A 21,296-nucleotide genomic window follows, 5' to 3' on the forward strand; every position below is an offset into this window, starting at 1 on the left:
TTGCCAAATGCATAGCTCCTCCTTTTTTTTTTGCAAAGATTGCAAAGTGGCACTTTTATTTTATTTATTATTAAACTTGATGCAAGTTATTTGATTTATTATTGAACTTGATGCAAGTTATAACACTTTTATTTGATTTATTATTGAACTTGATGCAAGTTATAACACTTTTATTTGATTTATTATTGAACTTGATGCAAGTTATAACACTTTTTTTTATTTATTATTGAACTTGATGCAAGTTATAACACTTTTGTTTTATTTATTATTGAACTTGATGCAAGTTATTTTATTTATTATTGAACTTGATGCAAGTTATACCACAGCTGCACAGTTATTTTATTTATTATTGAACTTGATGTTATTTTATGTTATTGAGTTTGAATGTATACAACTTGATGTTACTTGATGTTCAATAAATTTGAAAATGTTAAGCTTGGCATTAGCGTTCTATTGGGGCGATGGGGGCATGGGGGGCTTGAAAACTCCCCCTTGTCCAAAGTGGGGGATGACAAAAAAAGTTTGAGAACCACTGCCATATGCTGAAGAGGAAATGAAATATTTTTTTGATTGTTTTTTTTTTTCCATAAAGAAATACAATCAGGTGTGCTTACGGACTGTATCCCTGTAGACCGTATTGATCTATATTGATATATAATGTATATATTGTGTTTCTATGTTGATTTAATAAAAAAATAAAATATATATTTATATTATTTTTTTATTTTAAATTTCTTGTGCGGCCCGGTGGTTGGGCACCACTGGTGTAATGCATATTAGTACCTTGTTAAATAAAGGAAAATGAATGAATTGATAAAATATATTTGAAAAAATGCACAGGCCACCTTTTGAGGAAATAGGTTTTCTGTATGTACGGTAAACACGAGCAATGATCGACGTTGAAAAAGGCACAAAGGAAAGCACTCACTGCAGCGCACATGGCCGGCGATGGAGGTATGGGCGAGGAGGAGGTGGTTGAAGTGGGAGTGCTGCTGGAGTGGAGATACATTTCATCCTCCAAGTTGCCTTGGCCCGACGGAGAGGTGGCCACTAACGCTGCAGCGGGAACAAAGCACACCCTCCTTAAGCACTGCGCCTAAAAGAAGAGCTGCGCTACAACTCACGTATTTCTTCCAGATCCAATTCTTCATACAGGAACTCGTTCTCTTCGAAGTCAGGGTCTTGAGAAGAGTCGATGTAGTACTCCACGTCGTCTTTGATCTTCTGAATGGCGTCCACCGGCACAGAGTCGTTGTCCAGCATGCGCAAAATTGTCTCCAACATGCGAATGTGGAACCGATGTCTCTCGATCAGCCGCTTGAGCTCGTCGATGCGATCTTGCTTCTGCGTGACGGAGAGGAGGATGAGTTTTCAAGTGCAAACATGTGGAGCGCCATGCTTAAAAGGGGAACTGCACTTTTTTCGGAATTTTGCCTATCATTCACAATCCCTATGTAAGACAAGAACATATTTTTTGTTAGCAAATATCAGCTAACAATGGAGCCAATTGTAGTACTGCATTCCGCCTTTAAAATGCTGTAAAAAACATCCAAAAGCCTTCATCGTCGTTTTATTTACACACTAAGTATATATGCATTGTAGTAACATTCATAACATGTAATATTTACGTACGTTGCTAAACAGATCCAACTTTAGTGAAACACTAAGCATCATGTAGCAGTATTGCTAAGTGCTAAACAAGATGTACAAACTATAAACGTTTAAAAAAAAACAATCACTTACTGTACAATGTCTGCTCTCACTGCAATGGCCGACTAATGGGATGTTTATATCTTCCCGGTTAGATGAAGAATTCCTCATAATCCTCACAAAAGGGTTAAAAAAAAACAAGTTTCTGGTAACAGAAGTCTTTTCGTGTCTTTCTCGCCATCTCTCCGGGTCTCGGGTTTATGTCCTCAACCTTCTACTATCCAGGTCAGAGACATGATTTATCATCTAGACCAGTGTTTTTCAACCACTGTGCCGTGGCACACCAGTGCGCCGTGAGATGCAGTCTGGTGTGCCGTGGGAGATTATCTAATTTCACCGATTTGGGTTAAAAATATTTTTTGCAAACCAGTAATTATAGTCTGCAAATGATGTGTTGTTGTTGAGTGTCGGTGCTGTCTAGAGCTCGGCATAGTAACTGTGTAATACTCTTCCATATCAGTACGTGGCTAATTGCTTTGTAGATGTCGGAAAGAGTGGAAGGCAGCGTGCAGGTAAAAATGTGTATAATGCTTAAGCTAAAAATAAACAAAAGGTGAGTGCCCCTAAGAAAAGGCATTGAAGCTTAGGGAAGGCTATGCAGAACGACACTAAAACTGAACTGGCTACAAAGTAAACCAAAACAGAATGCTGGACGACAGCAAAGACTTACTGTGGAGCAAAGACGGCGTCCACAAAGCACATCCAAACATGACACGACAATCAACAATGTCCCCAAAAAGAAGGACAAAAACAACTGAAATGTTCTTGATTGCTAAAACAAAGTAGATGCGGGAAATATCGCTCAAAGGAAGACATGCAACTGCTACAGGAAAATACCAAAAAAAAGAGAGAAAAAGCCACCAAAATAGGAGCGCAAGACAAAAACTAAAACACTACACACAGGAAAACAGCAAAGAACTGAAAATAAGTCACGACAGTACACCTACTTTGAGACAAGAGCTATATTTATGCATGCTTGGTTATGGTTTAAAGTCATATGCAACAATTGCGACGACGACTTTTTACTGTCAACTGAGTTTCGTTTTTTAATGATTTCTGCTGGTGGTGTGCCTCAACATTTTTTCAACGCAAAAAATGTGCCTTGGCTCAAAAAAGGTTGAAAAGCACTGATCTAGACTCAGAGGTGATGCAGCAGTCAATACAGCCGCATAAGCTAGTTCTCTCTCACACTGCACACCCAATTACATTTATTTGCCCTCAAGGGACACAGATTGGACATTTTTTTGGCCAATTTAAACGCTCCTTAGTGCCTAAAGACTGACCTTTTCGCATCAGATTCAGGCCACATCAGGAGGTAGTCCGAGTCCGATCTTTTCAGATGTGACTTCAGTCTAAACGGCAATGAGACCCGTATGGGATTTCCGGGAAAAGACGCCAGCAGAAGTGGGTACTTCATCACAACATCCAGCTTCCGTGAGCAACGTCTATTTTCAACAGCTACATTTCCGGTGCATCACTAGTCAACAGTGCACCAGTAATAGGGACATATGGAATGGGGCCGTGAATCTTTGGCCACCACACCATTCAGAATCAAAACAATTCTCGATTCAAAATCAATAAATTTTTTAAGTAACTTTGGGTGCCAGTTCTATGATTAACTACATCCCTCCATAAAATAGATAACACAGCTCTGATAAATTGTTATATTATTTTGAAGGAAACTAGTTTTGTTTGATAACATTATACCCAAATATTTACTGAAGACACATTTTGGAAAAAATTACTAGGGATGTCCGATAATGGCTTTTTGCCGATATCCGATATTGTCCAACTCTTTAATTACCGATACCGATATCAACCAATATCAACCGATATATGCAGTCATGGAATTAACACATTATTATGCCTAATTTGGATAACCATGTATGGTGAAGATAAGGTACTTTTTAAAAAAATAAAATAAAATAAGATAACTAAATTAAAAACATTTTCTTGAATAAAAAAGAAAGTAAAACAATATAAAAACAGTTACATAGAAACTAGTAATTAATGAAAATGAGTAAAATTAACTGTTAAAGGTTAGTACTATTAGGGAACCAGCAGCACGCACAATCATGTGTGCTTACGGACTGTATCCCTTGCAGACTGTATTGATATATATTGATATATAATGTAGGAACCAGAATATTGATTACAGAAATAAATGGGGGGAGGGAGGTTTTTTGGGTTGGTGCACTAATTGTAAGTGTATCTTGTGTTTTTTATGTTGATTTAATAAAAAAAACAAAAAAATACAAAAAAAACTCAGATACAGATAATAAAAAAAACGATAAAGATAATTTCCGATATTACATTTTAATGCATTTATCGGCCGATAATATCGGCAGGCCGATATTATCGGACATCCCTAAAAATTACTTTAAAAATATATTTTTAAAAATTGCTTTGATTTTCTTTTAACCAATTAATCGTTACACATAAGAATCGAAATTCGATCAATTTGACACCCCTAATATGTAATATATATTGTGATTCCAAAGAAAAAGTGATTGTTGAAGGACGGAAGTTGATACTTTGCTTACGTACGTTGTGTAAGTTGACTTGGAAAAATAAAGCTTACTAGATCCACGCTGATGATGTCTGTGCCTCCTTTACTTAACAGCCATAAAAGATTACAACCCTCCCAAATATATTTCACTATATACATCCATTCATACACTATGTTACTTTCATTTAAAAGACACTCATTATTAAAGGTGTGACAACTTTTATTTTATTTTGTAGCAGCCATTTACCAAATCCTTTGTTTTCACTTTATCGAACTGTGCACTGTATTGACGTGGAGGCCACATCGGGGCCACGTAGGGGCCTGTACGGGTTTACGCTGGAGTCTGATACAGATCACATTTTAATTGCAGTGCAAGCAGTCAGAAAAAAAAAATCAGATTTTGAAAAAACATGAGATGGGCCTGCAGTGTAAATAAACAGTCTGTGATCACGGTGCCTCTAAAAGTAGTTCCTTGGTGTTAGCGCTTATAAGAATATCGCTAATACGCGCTTTTTGGATGTTTATGGGCGCAATAGAGCAGTGTTTTTCAACCTTTTTTGAGCCAAGGCCCATTTTTTTTCATAAAAAAAATACGGAGGCACACCACCAACAGAAAACGTTAAAAATTAAACTCCACCAGGTTGTCGTGCCTTATTTTGAGTTTGTCGTTGTTGTTTCCTGTGTGTAGTGCTTTAGTTCCTGTCTTGCGCTGTTATTTTGGTGACCCTTCCTGTTTTGTTGGTGTTCTCCTGTAGCAGCTTCACACCTTCCTTTGAGTGCTATTGCCCACACCTGCTTTGTTTTCGCAATCAAGACTATTTAAGTTGTGCGTACGCTATCCTTCTTTGTGGGGACACTGTTGATTGTCATGTCATGTACGGGATGTGCTTTGTGGACGCCGTCTTTGCTCCACACGCTGTAAGTTTTTGCTGTCGTCCAGCATTCCGTTTTTGTTGACTTTGTAGCCAGTTCAGTTTTACTTTTGTTTTACATAGCCATCCCTATGCTTCAGTGCCTTTTCCTAGCGGGACTTGCCTTTTGTTCATTTTTGGTTTAAGCGTGACATACCTTTTTACCTGCACGCTGTCTCCCGCTGTGCTCTGCGTATTGGGATCACGACAAACCATCCTCGACGCGTTCTGACTTCTACAAAGCAATGAACTACCTGCTGCCACCTACTGACATGGAGTATTACAAGATTACCCTGCCAAGCTCTACACAGCACAGGCACTAGACCAGTGGTTCTTAACCTTGAACCCGAACCCCACCAGTTTCATATGCACATTAACCGAACCCTTCTTTAGAGAAAAATAAAATAGTTTTTTTTTTCAAATTCAAGACAAAGTTATATGTTTTTGGTAACACTTTAGTATGGGGAACATATTCTAAGTAACAAAGACTTAATTTAGAGTTATTTGGTTAGGGTTAGGGTTAGAGAGTTAGGGTTATAATAAGGCCATGCCGAATAATGCATTAATAAGTACTTAATAATGACTAGTTAAGAGCCAATATGTTACTAATTTGCATGTTAATAAGCAACTAATTAATGGTGAATATGTTCCCCATACTAAAGTGTAACCATGTTTTATTACTGGTGCACAAAATGAAGCGTGCATGAACATCACCTTGTTCAAAGAATAAAACCAACACAGTGCATAAACTCACAACAAATGACACACCTGCAAACCAGTCTGACTTCTGCTGTTGCCGTATCCGTAATACGGCGATAGGGAGAAGTTTTTATTTACACGATGAGTCGGGTGTGTCTTGACCTCCGCCGAACCCGACTCACCGAACCCCAAGGTTCGATCAAACCCAGGTTAAGAACCACTGCACTAGACAACGGCACATTATCATGATTATTGATTTGCAAAAAATATTTTTTGGACCAATTAGGTGAAATTGCATAATTTCCCACGGCACACCAGACACTATCTCACGGCACCCGCGGCACAGTGGTTGAAAATCACTGCAATAGAGTACTCCCATTAGCTGCATTGTTAGCCACCTCTTACTTGCCTTATTTTACGACTTAGAATGCATAGAAAAAATAAAAACGTGCTCTTGTCTTCCATAGGGTTTGCGAATGATAGACATTTTCTTTTTTTTTCTTTTAAAGTGCAGTTCCCCTTTAAAGTAAAGCTGGACTGACCTCTTTATCGCCCTTCTTCTTTCGCGTTTGAACGGAAAGCGACTCCACCTCACTTTCAAACTGATCCACCTGCATATTTAAAGTGTCTATGGTATTCTACGGGAGGAGAGGACAAGCAGTGAGGTTTTCCCTGAGTCCAAATGTCTCCGTCCTTGGGAACAGAAGGTGAGTTACCGTCAGCCATTGGCCCGTCTCCTCCTTTTCCCGCTGAGCCGGGTCGACTTTTTGAGCCAGCCCCAAGCCTTCTTTGGAGTAGGCTTTCGTTTTTGTTTCCCGCTCCACCACTTTGAAGCGCTCCATTTGCTACACAGAACACAAGAGTCAAACGCTAGGGAGGGAGAAGGTATCTTCAATAGCCCGAGGAGATGCAACGGCGTCGTACCGTCTCGATAAGCTTACGGTTCTCCACTAGCTGCCGTTTGTCTTTGATCTCGTTGGAGGCTACCCATGTTTTTATCTGATCTCTCAATCGCTGGAAAGATTAGGAGACGTTAGAAGCAAGTTGGTGGTTTGAGGGAAACCGCAGCCGTAACGAGGGTGGCGCAGCTCCTTAGCCATACCTGTAGTTTTTTAATCTCTTTCTTGAGGTCAGCCTCGTATTTTTCCTTCTGGTTTGCGTTGGCCGCATTGTGAAGCTGAAATATAAACTGTCACGTTATATTCCAGTGTTTTTATTTGTTTCCTTGCATTGAAATGGTCAAGAGAAGCACAAGAGACAAGATTCTCACCTTTTGCCAGATGTCTTCAAACTGTTCCACACCTTCAGCTACTTTTTTCAAACATCGGTCAATCTCCCCTGTGAGAGAGGGAGAAAGAGAGAGATGGATGTCATTCAATGCATCGGGGCAACAAATAACCACAAGAACATTTGTCGCCATCGTCATTTGACGTCATCACTTGTGTTTTTTACGGAGGGACGCAAATCGCAGATAAATTTTGCTGGACGATATATTGACCTACAAAACATTGTGGATAAATGATATTATCGTCCACATTAGGTTTGTACGGTATACCGGTACTAGTATAGTACCAAGATACTAATGAATCATATTCAGTACAATACCGCCTCTAAAAAGTACCGGTCTACACCACCCTTTTTTTAACGGGCATGACGGCGTGTCGTCGTCATGTCGCAACATTGCTGGTTTTACAAGCATGTTCGGCAGTGCACACACACAGAGTACTTACAAGCAGACACAGTGTGCAGACAGAAAAGGGAGAACGGACCCATTTTGGTCCAAAAACTAACGATACTGAAACGCCCTCAGGAAGAGGTGCTTTAAGACATGGCTAGCTAGCTAAAATGCAACAAACACAGCGAAATATGAATACGAAGAGTAAAAAAATAAACCCACCTACAATCTGATATATGTGATATATCACTAAGATTTTGAACTTTGTTGTAAAATTCTCCTTCCGTGTCTGTCCCTAACACCCGCATTTCAGGTTCTGGAAACACTCTGTGGAAACGCTCCCCACCCACACTGCTTGGTGCCTCGTCTGAGCTGCTGTGACTACATTACCATAGTAACTAATTAGATTACCATAGAGTAACTAATTAGATTACCATAGTAACTAGTATATCAAGCGGGTGTGGGGGGGGGGGCATTCAACGCTGCTGGCAGCTTTAATTTAACATTGTAATTGGAATGAAATAAATAATAAAAAATAAAATATTCTCTGTCAACAAAATGTTTCACTTGAATATCAAATTTGGCCCGGGAATGACATCATACCGGCCCCTAAGTTCGGTTCAAAGCTTGGGAGAGACTGACATTTTTGAAGGAAAATCCCTACATATATTATTTATATATTGTTATTTACAGATTAACACTGGACATTTGTTATTTACAGATATACACTGACATTTTAATTTATATATTGTTATTTACAGATAAACACTGACCTTTGTTATTTATATATTGTAATTTACATACACAAACTGACATTTATATATTATTTACAGATAAACCCTGACATGTATGACTTATAAGTTGCTATTTACAGATAAACACTGACATTTATTATTTATATATTGTTATTTACAGATACACACTGACCTTTATTATTTATATATTATTTACAGATACACTGACATTCATTATTCATATATTGTTATTTACTAGGGGTGTAACGGCACGTGTATTTGTATTGAACCGTTTCGGTATGGGGGTTCCGGTTCGGTTGTGTACCGAACGAGTTTCCACACGGACATATTAAGTAGCGTAACGCACGTTGTGTAAACAATGCAGATTGTTACTCGAAATGCCGGACATTTGAGCCCGTTAGCTGCTAGCATGCCGCTAACGGGCTACGATAGACTGACCATATGTCCTCTTTTCACTGGACATGTCCTCTTTTGCGGAGCTGTCAGGGCGGAGTTTCTTAAATGCCTCAAATGTCCGGCATTTTGAGTTAGGGTTGCGTGTATTTTCAATGTACGTTCAGGGTTAAGAAGGGGTTAAAAACAAAACAAACAGCAGCATTGGTGAGGGAGGGGCAGAGACAGAGAGAGCGAGAGAGTTATGATAAACGCGCATGCGTAGCCAGGCTCTGCTTTTTATCCATAGATTTATCAGATTTAATTTTTTATTATCTATAGCAGGGGTGTCAAAAGTGTGCCCCGGAGGCCATTTGCTGCCCACAGCTAATGTTTTAAAGGCCCACAGCACATTCTAAAAATACTATTCAAATAAACAACAACATAACAAAAGTGAAATAAAAAAGCTTAAAGGTTAAATGTAATTTAGAAAAAGTTGCAATGTCGACTAATAAAACAAAGCTGTTTTTTTTCCTTTCAAACTGTCATTGCTCAAAACATAATATTGTATCAAAATCAATGTTATTATGAATTATTGACCTATCCAAGGTTCCCATTACTTCACATCAAATATTCCACTTAGAAAAATATTTTTGGCGGAAGATTTTGCAAATTTGGTAAATAACCCCAAAATTTATATTTTGTTGTTTTCTTACTGTACCAAAAATGAACCGAACCGTGACCTCCAAACCGAGGTATGTACCGAACCAAAATTTTTGTGTACCGTTACACCCCTATTATTTACAGATAAACACTGACATGTATTATTTATATTATTTAAAGTTAAAGTTAAAGTACCAATGATTGTCACACACACACTAGGTGTGGTGAAATTTGTCCTCTGCATTTGACCCATCCCCTTGATCACCCCCTGGGAGGTGAGGGGAGCAGTGGGCAGCAGCGTAGCCGCGCCCGGGAATCATTTTTGGTGATTTAACCCCCAATTCCAACCCTTGATGCTGAGTGCCAAGCAGATAAACCCTGACCTTTATATATATATATATATATATATATATATATATATATATATATATATATATATATATATATATATATATATATATATATATATATATATGTATATATATTGTTATTTACAGAAAAATACTGACATTTATTGATATATTTACAGATAAACACTGACCTTTTTTATTTATATATTGTTATTTACAGAAAAACACTGACATTTATTATTTATATATTTTTTATTTGCAGATAAACACTAACATGTAGTATGTATAGATTGTTATTTACAGATGAAATGGACCAAAAGGAATCACCGGACTCATTAATTCATTATTTGCTGAGAGGATGACTTTCCGACTGTTGGACATTGTGGACAAAAGCTTGGCTTTTTATGAATAATTCGGTACACTATATTTTTTTAAAAATCATATTGTTTTGTATACGATTGCTTTGGATTTAAATGTACTTTTTAGTAAAAGAACCTAATATAATTTAGGTATTATTTACATGGTATCAGTATAGAAATGTAGTACCCCACTCCTCCATGCGTCATCAGCCTGATTTGTATAAACAACCTGAAGTGTGAAATGCGGTGGAAACAAACCACACACTTCTACAGGAACCCATAGATCTACCAACCAAACTTTCGGTGAAAAAGGGCCTATTGTTTCTTACAGTGAACTCTACTTCACTTTACAAACTTTTCCATGTATTAATACTGTTCAAGAAACCATTAAACTCGTAAGTCAAAGTTCCACTATATCGACTGTAGTGATACCAAGTACAAGAGTCATAAATAGTCAGTGCTACAACAATTACATTGATTTTTTTCATAAACACAAACATTTTTTGTCATCGTTTAAAAGTCAGGAAGTAGGTCTGGACACAGGAGAACTGTAACTACTTAGTATTGGATCCATACCCACATTTGTAGTATTACCAAAACTTTTGTAAAGAGTGCAAGTGCTGATTACATTTAAGCAGAAGTGTAGCTCAAACATGTTAAAATAGAAAGCAAGCAGACATTACCATTTAATGAACAAGCAGATTAAGAATCCATCATTATGTTGACAATAGGTAGATAAATGACACAATATGTTACTGCATACGTCAGCAGACTAATTAGGAGTTTTTCTTTGTTTACTTACTACTAAAAGACAAGTTGTCTAGTATGTTCAACATCTTATTTCATGCATAAATTGTTCTTTGATTGCATTAAGAAACATACATTTAATGTATCAGAATTATTTTTTAAAAATATTTTCTGTTGTTAAAATAAAATAAATAATTACTTTTTTGGGGTGACCTTTATTTTGTAAAGTATCGAAATACATTTTGATACCGGTACAAAACAACCCTGGATAGTGAGAAATGACAGGAGTTAATCAATAATAAAGCAGTGTGCAGCTGTTCAACATACCATCACAAAGTGCTTGTTTCTTTTTCAGCCAATTACTTTTGGTGTTTTATATTTTGTTTTGTTTGCCTGTCCTTGTTTGTAAATAGACAAAAGATTGTTAGTTATTTTAATGTTTGTAACAACCGAATGAGCAGCAGTTTGTTCACCAAAAGAATCACCCAAGTATCTTTTTGGACGCAAAATAATTTGGAAAAAATATCCCGGATTACCAGAATTGACGGTTTTCCAGGACATTTTGCCAATTGAAAATGAATGGGCCAATTTTCAAACTTGCCACATTTCTCACCTGATCTGAACCGTTCCACCATCCGCACACTCCACTCACTTTGGACAATCAAACTACCATTTTCCCCATTAAAAAAACAAAAAACAAATCAGAAATTCCCGGTTTTCCAAAGCCTTATTTTCACCTCTTCCTGGAAAGTTGTCACAGTCCACATTTTTCAAACCTTGTGGACCATTTCACCATTCTTCTTAGTCGGGACAACAAATGCTCCTATTTGTTTTTGGAAAAAATTCCCGGTTTTCCCGAAATTCCAATTCAAACTACATCAACATTTTCCAACCGATTCCAAAAATTCCAACACCAACCCATTCATATCATCCAGTACAATTGTGTGAGTATCAAAATGTTCACAAATTTCCTGTTTTACCGAAATTCCCATACACTTTATAATCCGATGATGCCCTAAATTCTCAAATTTTTGTGGCATTTTTAAACCCGATTCCGACCTTCCAACCACCACTGTTCCGATATATCGGACGCAAAACATGTTTTTCCTTTCCCAAAATTCCTGGTTTTCCCAGAATGTTCTCCCCGTTGACAATGAATGGGAAATATACTGCATATCCCACATTTCTTATCCGATTTGAACCGTTCCACCATCCACACACTCCACTCACCCGGGACATTCAAGCATTTCAGTTCCAATCACGCGTAGGGCTGGGCGATATATCGGGTTTGTAAGATACATCAATATATTTTCAAAGAAGACATGAATTCAGAAAATATTGTAATATCAATATAATTTATTTCACGTTAAAATGACCAAACACCGCTTATTTGTTGTGTTCCTTGTTCTCCCCCGCTCGCTACTAAACCCCTCCCCTTCCTCCTTCCAAGAAGTGCTTTTCATTTTCCCTCGCTTCCCGCCGTGTGTTTAAGAGCGCACTGCTGTGTTTAGATGGAGACAGGTGTGGACAATATTGTCCCCACACTAAAAGTATACAGCGAAGGTGAAAAACTATTTCATGTTTTGCAGCAGGCGATGTGTCGTGAACATTGTCACAACTTGTTTATTTTGGTTGGTCAAACTGTTGTACTGAACCACTAGGGAGGCGTTGGAGAAGAACAAAGGTTGTTTATTAGACTTCATCTTCATTAGCTAAACTGCATTGTGTTTTATTTTGATATCAAAAAGGAAACACCAGCTTTTGTTTACTTAATTGTGTTTTTTTCATGTCACTTCAAAAACCATTCATGTGACATTTTGTTAATGTTTTATTGTGTATAGTTAATTCCTATACAACATATTTCTGCTCAAACTCTTAATGGATTTGTCCCGATACATCATCTACATATACATATAAATGTACATAACTTAAAAAAAACAAAAACAAATAAAAACTCTATCAAAATGTAAAAATAGAGATAAAGGCATCATGTAATGACAAAAAGCTGACAAGCTGATGTTATTAAAGAATAAAATAACTAATATTTGTTTATAAATATATGGACTACGTTTATGTATATTCTTTTTAGTAAACATTACAAATGACATAATGGTATTATGTTCACACCCCAACACTGCTTTACTTAACAATCAGTAATCATGATTTAAATATTGATAACAATAAACTTAATTATTACTTTGGCCATAATTGGCAGCCCTAAATCTCATACATGAACACTATTTTTTGTCTATTTTATATATATATATATATATATATATATATATATATATATATATATATATATATATATATATATATATATATATATATATACACACACACACACCGTATTTTCCGCACTATAAGGCGCACTGGATTATAAGGCGCACCTTCAATGAATGGCATATTTCAAAACTTTGTTTATATATAAGGCGCACCGGATTATAAGGCGCACCTATGTCAACAAAAGTCAGATAGGTCAGTCAAACTTTATTAATAGATTACAAACCAGTGTTCTGACAACTCTGTTCACTCCCAAAATGAATAAACACTCTGTTCACTCCCAAAATGAATAAACAGCTGATTTACTCGTGTTACGTAAATCAAACGTTAGTGATATCACAATATAGTAACACTCGAAATAGTGCAGAGCAATAACAATATATCAATAACTCAACGTTGCTCCGTTAATGTCACACAACACAACACACAAAATAAACATGTAAAGCTCACTTTATGAAGTTATTCCTCATTCACGAATCCTTCTTCTTCAGTGTCCGAATTAAACAGTTGAGCGAATACGGCATCCAAAATGGCCGGCTCCGTCTCGTCGAAGTCGTCATTAATGGAGTCAGTGTCGCTGCTGTTTAGCAGTTCAGTGACAATTCCTGCCTTCCTGAAAGCTCGGACCACAGCTGAGACTGAATCAGCCCAGGCATTTACCATCCACTGGCAGATAGTGGCGTATGTCGTCCGGCGCTGTCTCCGTCTTGGTGAACGTCACGTGTGTTCGCCTTCTGTCATCCACTGTTCCCACGCAGTTAGCAGTCTAGCTTTGACACCAATATCTAGCGGCTGGAGTTCTTTTGTCAATCCACCCGGAATGACGGCGAGTATTGAATTAAGCGCGTAAGCGTGTCTCTTAATGTGACGTTATGAGCTAGCGAATATAACAACTACACTACCCAGCATGCAACGGTAGTGACGAGCATGAGCGGTAGCCCTGAGAAGCGTTGTTGTATGCCGGCAGTTAGAATGCGGTTATGAGCACGCTGTGAGTAAACGTTGAGAACTCAGCCAACACGCCTCATCTGCATTATTTATAATTAGACAGACAACACACTTAACAGGAGCCATTTTGGGGTCTTTACATAAACACACAAATGGAAATGAAACGTCACATATCCCGCCATGCACCGCACGCTTCTTCTTCTTCTACGGGGGCAGCTGCTTACCGTAGAAGAAGAAGCGCTTCTTCTTCTAGGGGGAAAAAAGATGGCGGCTGTTTACCGTAGTTGCGAGACCTAAACTTTATGAAAATTAATATTAATCCATATATAAGGCGCACCGGATTATAAGGCGCACTGTCAGCTTTTGAGAAAATTTGTGGTTTTTAGGTGCGCCTTATAGTGCGGAAAATACGGTATATATATATATATGTATATATATATATACACACATAAGAGAAGACCCTTTGGAGGAAAGTTCTGTGGTCAGATGAAACAAAAATGGAGCTGTTTGGCCACAATACCCAGCAATATGTTTGGAGGAGAAAAGGTGAGGCCTTTAATCCCAGGAACACCAGGCCTACCGTCAAGCATGGTGGTGGTAGTATTATGCTCTGGGCCTGTTTTGCTGCCAATGGAACTGCTGCTTTAAATGGGACAATGAAAAAGGAGGATTAGCTCCAAATTCTTCAGGACAAGCTAAAATCATCAGCCCGGAGGTTGGGTCTTGGGCGCAGTCGGGTGTTCCAACAGGACAATGACGTCAAACACACCTCAAAAGTGGTAAAGGAATGGCTAAATCAGGCTAGAATGAAGGTTTTAGAATGGCCTTCCCAAAGTCCTGACTTAAAGGTGTGGACAATGCTGAAGAAACAAGTCCATGTCAGAAAAGCAACACATTTAGCTGAACTGCAGCAATTTAGTGGTCAAGTGGTCAAGCAGAAGCTTGTGGATGGCTACCAAAAGCGCCTTATTGCAGGTAAACTTGCCAAGGGACATGTAAGCAAATATTAACATTGCTGTATGTATACTTTTGACCCTCACATTTTCAGTAGACCCATAATAAATTCATAAAAGAAGCAAACTTCATGAATGTTTTTGTGACCAACAAGTATGTGCTCCAATCACTACATCACAACAAAATAAGAGTTGTAGAAATGATTGTAAACTCAAGACAGCCATGACATGATGTTCTTTACAAGTGTATGTACACTTTTGACCACCACTGTATGTTTTGATTCATTTAAAAAACGATGGCTGAGTTACAGCCCCTGACTACACTTTATAATCTGATTAGTCGACTGACCGATAAAATAGTCACTATTTGTCCGTTGCAGCTCTATAACACAACATGGATGTTCTAGCAGACTGCGAATGGAAATACTTCTTACCTTGAAGTTTCCTCTTGTCAGCCATGGTCTGACTACGACGATGTCCACATTCCGTCTGTCACCGCGTGAGCTGAGCAGGGGGTAGACAACACAAGGTCAGGGCATCTAAAGAGCAGCAAGAGAGCACATCCGCTGCCCACAGTCTTAAACTTTATTTTTATACTTCTTCTATCCTAAACTCTTACGTCGAACCGGCCAACAAACCCCCACACATGTTATACCGTCGGAAAGGTCTCGTTCGCGGCCATTGCGGAAATCTCAATTGGGAAATTTTTGTGTTACCATGGCAACGGTATTCACGGGAGAGAGAAAAAATGGGCCAATTGAAAAGGAACTCACCTTTTGTCTAATACGAGACGAACCGGCCAACGTACCCCCACATATGTTATACCGTCAGAAAGGTCTACTTTCCACCTATGGGGGTATTTTAAATTGGGATAATTTCGGTTTCCCATGGCGACGCTATTCACGATCAAAATAAAATATGTGCCAGAAATGGGCCAATTGAATGGGTACGCCTACTTTGTCTAATACGAGACGAACCGGCCAACGAACCCCCACATGAGTTATACCGTCAGAAAGGTCTACTTTCCACCTATGGGGATATTTTAAATTGGGATAATTTCGGTTTCCCATGACGACGCTATTCACGATCAAAACAAATATGTGCCAGAAATGGGCCAATTGAATGGGTACGCCTACTTTGTCTAATACGAGACGAACCGGCCAACGTACCCCCACATGCGTTATACCGTCGGAAAGGTCTCGTTCGCGGCCATTGCGGAAATTTCAATTGGGGAAATTTTTGTGTTACCATGGCAACGGTATTCACGGGAGAGAGAAAAAATGGGCCAATTGAAAAGGAACTCACCTTTTGTCTAATACGAGACGAACCGGCCAACGAACCCCCACATATGTTATACCGTCAGAAAGGTCTACTTTCCACCTATGGGGGTATTTTAAATTGGGATAATTTCGGTTGCCCATGGCGACGCTATTCACGATCAAAATAAAATATGTGCCAGAAATGGGCCAATTGAATGGGTACGCCTACTTTGTCTAATACGAGACGAACCGGCCAACGAACCCCCACATGAGTTATACCGTCAGAAAGGTCTACTTTCCACCTATGGGGATATTTTAAATTGGGATAATTTCGGTTTCCCATGGCGACGCTATTCACGATCAAAATAAAATGTCCCAGAAATGGGCCAATTGAATGGGTACGCCTACTTTGTCTAATACGAGACGAACCGGCCAACGAACCCCCACATGAGTTATACCGTCAGAAAGGTCTACTTTCCACCTATGGGGGTATTTTAAATTGGGATAATTTCGGTTTCCCATGGCGACGCTATTCACGATCAAAACAAAATATGTGCCAGAAATGGGCCAATTGAATTGGGATCATTTCGGGTTACTATTATTATTCGCTATTCACGATTAAAACAAAATATGCGGCAATTTCTTTGCAGAAATGGGCCAATTGAACCGGTACGCCTACTTTGTCTAATACCAGACGAACCGGCCAACGTACCCCCACATGTGTTATACCGTCGGAAAAGTCTCATTTGAGCCGATGATTGTATTCTAAATTGGGAACATTTCGTGTTGCTATAGCAACGTTGTTCACGAACAAAAAAAAGAAGACCTTTTGTCTACTACGAGACGAACCGGCCAACGAACCCCCACATATGTTATACCGTCGGAGAGGCCTCATTTGCGCCGATAGGCGTATTTTAAATTGGGAAAATTTCACGTCACCATGGCGACGTTCGCATGCTACGACGCTAAGTTACGCATGCTAACTTTTTCTTCAAATTTTACACTTTTTTTCCCCTATTTCCGCAGCCATACAACTTGGTGTGTGAAACATGCCGACTGTTATCATGCTATCGCTAGCACACATGCTACGTGTTAGTACTTTTGTGTAAACACGCTACTTTTTTAGGCTAGCTCTGTGGCACTCTTGTGTTACACCTAAAAACTCCCGGATTCAGACACTCGGCACTAGCTGAGGATGTCGTTGTGGCTTGTGCAGCCCTTTGAGACAATCCTGATTTAGGGCTACATAAATAAACTTTGATTGATTGATGTAATAAGTACGGCGACCCCCGGCCAGAGGTCCAGGGCACGGATAGCAGGACCATCAGAATATTCCAGTTATTATTATGATGATGATCAGATATTGATGGAGGCTGCACTGTGTCACAGATGCTAACCACTCCACCGGCTAACGTTAGCACTACTCGCCTGCAGCTGAAGCCTCGTTCACCTCGCCTACGAAGTCGCTTTACCGGCAGCCCTCCCGTGCACACGGTGTGCACGGGAGGGCATGTGCATGCACAATTACACGCAACGTTTAGAGAAATGCACACATATATCTGTAAGCTGCTAGCTAGCTGGGCTAGCTCGGGCTAAAGATGCTAGCTAGAGGCTCGGCTAGGCAATTTGAGGAAAAAAATGGAAACTGGGTCGAACCGACCGGCAATATTCACATCTTTTCACGACATTTACCTATGATATGGGCTTTCGTTTTTCTTTTTTTCAATAACAGCAACACTTAGTCCAGAGTCTTCTTTACTTCCAAATGTACTTTCTTTTCGACAAGCTCGCTCAGTGTAATTTAGCCGAAGATGGACGCTAGCTAAAATTCCACCTCCGCATTAGCAGCCCGCCCTAAACCCGATCCGCAGCCTCTGATTGGACGACGCTAGTGTCTGTCAACGACTTACTTCCGCCCGGATGAAAAGCAGCCATATTTGTGTGAATGCTCCAAAGCATCCGCACAAATGGTTTTCTACACCAAACTTAATATATTTATTATTATCACACAAATGGTTTTCTACACCAAACTTAATATATGTATTATTATCACACAAATTGTTTTCTACACCAAACTTAATATATTTGTTATTATCACACAAATGGTTTTCTACACTAAACCAATATATTTATTATTATCACACAAATTGTTTTCTACACCAAACTTGATATATTTGTTATTATCACACAAATGGTTTCTTATACCAAACTTAATATATTTATTATTATCACACAAATGGTTTTCTACACCAAACGTAATATATTTATTATTATCACACAAATGGTTTTCTACACCAAACTTAATATATTTATTATTATCACACAAATGGTTTTCTACACCAAACTTAATATATTTATTATTATCACACAAATGGTTTTCTACACCAAACTTAATATATTTGTTTTTATCACACACATGGTTTTCTACACCAAAATTAATCTAATCATTATTATCACACAAATGGTTTTCTACACCAAAATTCATCTGTTTATTATTATCACACAAAGGTTTTCTACACCAAAATTCATCTATTTATTATTATCACATATGAATTTCTACACCAAAATTAATCTATTTATTATTATCACACACATGGTTTTCTACACCAAAATTAATCTATTTATTATCATCACACAAATGGTTTTCTACACCAAAATTCCTCTATTTATTATTATCACACAAATGGTTTTCCACACCAAAATTCATCTATTTATTATTATCACACAAATGGCTTTCCACACCAAAATTCATCTATTTATAATTATCACACAAATGGTTTTCTACACCAAAATTCATCTATTTATTATTATCACACACATTGGGTTTTGTACACCAAAATTCATATATTTATTATTATCACACAAATGCTTTTCTACACCAAAATTAATCTATTTATTATCATCACACAAATGGTTTTGTATACCAAAAATCATCTATTTATTATTATCACACAAATGGTTTTCTACACCAAAAATCATCTATTTATTATTATCACACACATGGTTTTCTACACCAAAATTAATCTATTTATTATTATCACACACATTGGGTTTTCTACACCAAAATTCATCTATTTATTATTATCACACAAATGGTTTTCTGTACCAAAATTCATCTATTTATTCAACTTATCATTGTGTGAATGCTCCAAAGCATTCACACATATGGTTTTCTACACCAAAATTCATCTATTTATTATTATTATTATCCAGATTTTGGTGCTCTCTACCTTCCACATTTTTCACCCGATTCAAACCGTTCCAACTTCAAACTGTTCAGCCTATTCGGGAATCGCGGGATTTCCATTGACAAATTCCAAAACTCCCAGAATTCCAGGTTTCCCGGCACATTTTTCCCATTCAAAATGAATTGGCCATTTTTCAAACTTCCAAAATTCCCACATTCTTCAACCCATTCAAAACATTCCACCTTCAACCATTCTGAAAATTCAAACTACCCTATTTAGAAGTCTAAAAAAATTCCATGATTTTCCAGAATTCCTGCTTTCCCAAAGCCCGATTTCCACCCTTTTTTCTCGCGACTACTCCTCGCATATTTTTCAACCCACTTCAACCGTTCCACTGTCCAAACATTCCTCTTAATCAGGACAAAAAACAAAGTTGTTCTTTGAACTGGAAATATTCCTGGTTTTCCCAAAATTCCTTGATACCATTTCTCAATTCAACATGTTGCTACTTCAAAATTTCACGACCGATTTGAAAAATTCCAACACCAACCATCCCAACTTATTCAGAACCATTTTCCCAAAAAATTACCGCTTTTCCCGAAATTCCCAATTTTGGGGAAATTCCCCATTGGGCCATTCTTCAAAGTTCCACAACTCCCACATTTTTCATCTGATTCAAACCGTTCCAACTTCAAAATATTCAGCCTGTTTGGGAATTCTGTGCTCTACTTCAACAATTCTAAAAAAAAAAATCCAAGATTTCAGTTAAACTTCAGCATTGGAGCATTCACACACAATTCCTTCAGGAATTGCCTCATCTAGTTAATTTATGAAATAGTTCAGGCAATGTGCAGAATAAAGTTGGATCTGTGGTAACATTCCTCTGGGTTCCTGCTCATGTCGGAGTTGTGGGGAATGAGCAAGCACTAAAACAGAAGTGAACACAGTAAAGAAGAAGTGAAGAACATCATTAAGATAGAAGACAATAAAAAGTGGCAAGATAATTGGAATAAGGAAACAAAAGGCAGAGAGTATTACAAAGTCCAGAGGAGAGTAGGTGTAATGAGAGGAGGAATAAGAAGACATTATTACTAGAATGAGATTAGGACATACATTGACATTGATAGGAAACATAATACAGGCTGTGTGAGATATAAGTGTAGGACATGTTTTAATACATTGTAGGAAATACAATAGAGAAAGGGAAATACGTTAGCGAGAGAAAAGGTTAGGTTAGTAGTGGAAGATATTTTAGGATTGCACTCAGAACACGTAACTTACAAAGCATTATATACATATTTAAAAAAGAGAGTATAGAGTAGGAATCCACCTCGGTCCACACTCCATTTCTGTAGGTGGCGGAAATGCACACCAGAAGGTTGCTTGCCAACTGCCATTAAACAAAAGAAGAAGAAGAAGAGAAGCAGCCATTGGCTCAGAAAAATCACATGACCCCGGTCAGACAAACGCTGCCTTTTGATGTTTGCATGCAACGTTTTTAATCCGTGTCTCTCATGGTCGGCCTCAGAGATTTTAATCCCATTGTTTGTAATATTATGACTGCATGCGGTTACTTTTAAACTTGTGTCCAATGCCGCTTTGCAGCTGTATGCATATACTGTATGTGGTTTGGATATTACAAAACCCAAAAGCAGTGAGGTTGTCACGTTGTGTAAATGGTAAATAAAAAGAGAATACAATGATTTGCAAATCCTTTTCAATTTATATTCAATTGAATAGATTGCAAAGACAAGATATTTCATGTTCACACTGAGAAACTTCTTCTTTTTTTTTTTGCAAATAATCATGAATTTAGAATTTAATGGCAGCAACATGTTGCAAAAAAGGCATTTTTACCAGTGTGTTACATGGCCTTTCCTTTTAACAACACTCAGTAAAGGTTTGGGAACTGAGG

At 38.0% G+C, this 21,296-nt stretch overlaps 1 protein-coding gene across 3 annotated transcripts in view; it reads right to left on the reverse strand.

The window, feature by feature from the left end:
• The window catches only part of LOC133659752 (CCR4-NOT transcription complex subunit 3-like), a 39,569-nt gene extending 21,501 nt beyond the window's left edge, over nucleotides 1–18,068 (reverse strand). For 2 of the 3 annotated variants that reach the window (XM_062062440.1, XM_062062438.1), the window contains exons 1-9: nucleotides 17,886–18,068; nucleotides 15,369–15,438; nucleotides 7,100–7,167; nucleotides 6,932–7,018; nucleotides 6,754–6,843; nucleotides 6,546–6,674; nucleotides 6,372–6,467; nucleotides 1,125–1,344; nucleotides 929–1,056 (exon numbers count right to left, since the gene is read on the reverse strand). In XM_062062440.1, the coding sequence (XP_061918424.1) occupies nucleotides 929–1,056; nucleotides 1,125–1,344; nucleotides 6,372–6,467; nucleotides 6,546–6,674; nucleotides 6,754–6,843; nucleotides 6,932–7,018; nucleotides 7,100–7,167; nucleotides 15,369–15,393 (843 nt within the window). In that variant the 5' untranslated portion in view covers nucleotides 15,394–15,438; nucleotides 17,886–18,068. The remainder of the gene's footprint in view (nucleotides 1–928; nucleotides 1,057–1,124; nucleotides 1,345–6,371; nucleotides 6,468–6,545; nucleotides 6,675–6,753; nucleotides 6,844–6,931; nucleotides 7,019–7,099; nucleotides 7,168–15,368; nucleotides 15,439–17,885) is intronic. The other variant, XM_062062439.1, reaches the window with a different exon arrangement.
• Between the last annotated feature and the right edge of the window lie 3,228 nt (nucleotides 18,069–21,296).

Source organism: Entelurus aequoreus, linkage group LG11 (genome assembly GCF_033978785.1).
Source record: "Entelurus aequoreus isolate RoL-2023_Sb linkage group LG11, RoL_Eaeq_v1.1, whole genome shotgun sequence".
NCBI classification, from domain to species: Eukaryota; Metazoa; Chordata; class Actinopteri; order Syngnathiformes; family Syngnathidae; genus Entelurus; species Entelurus aequoreus.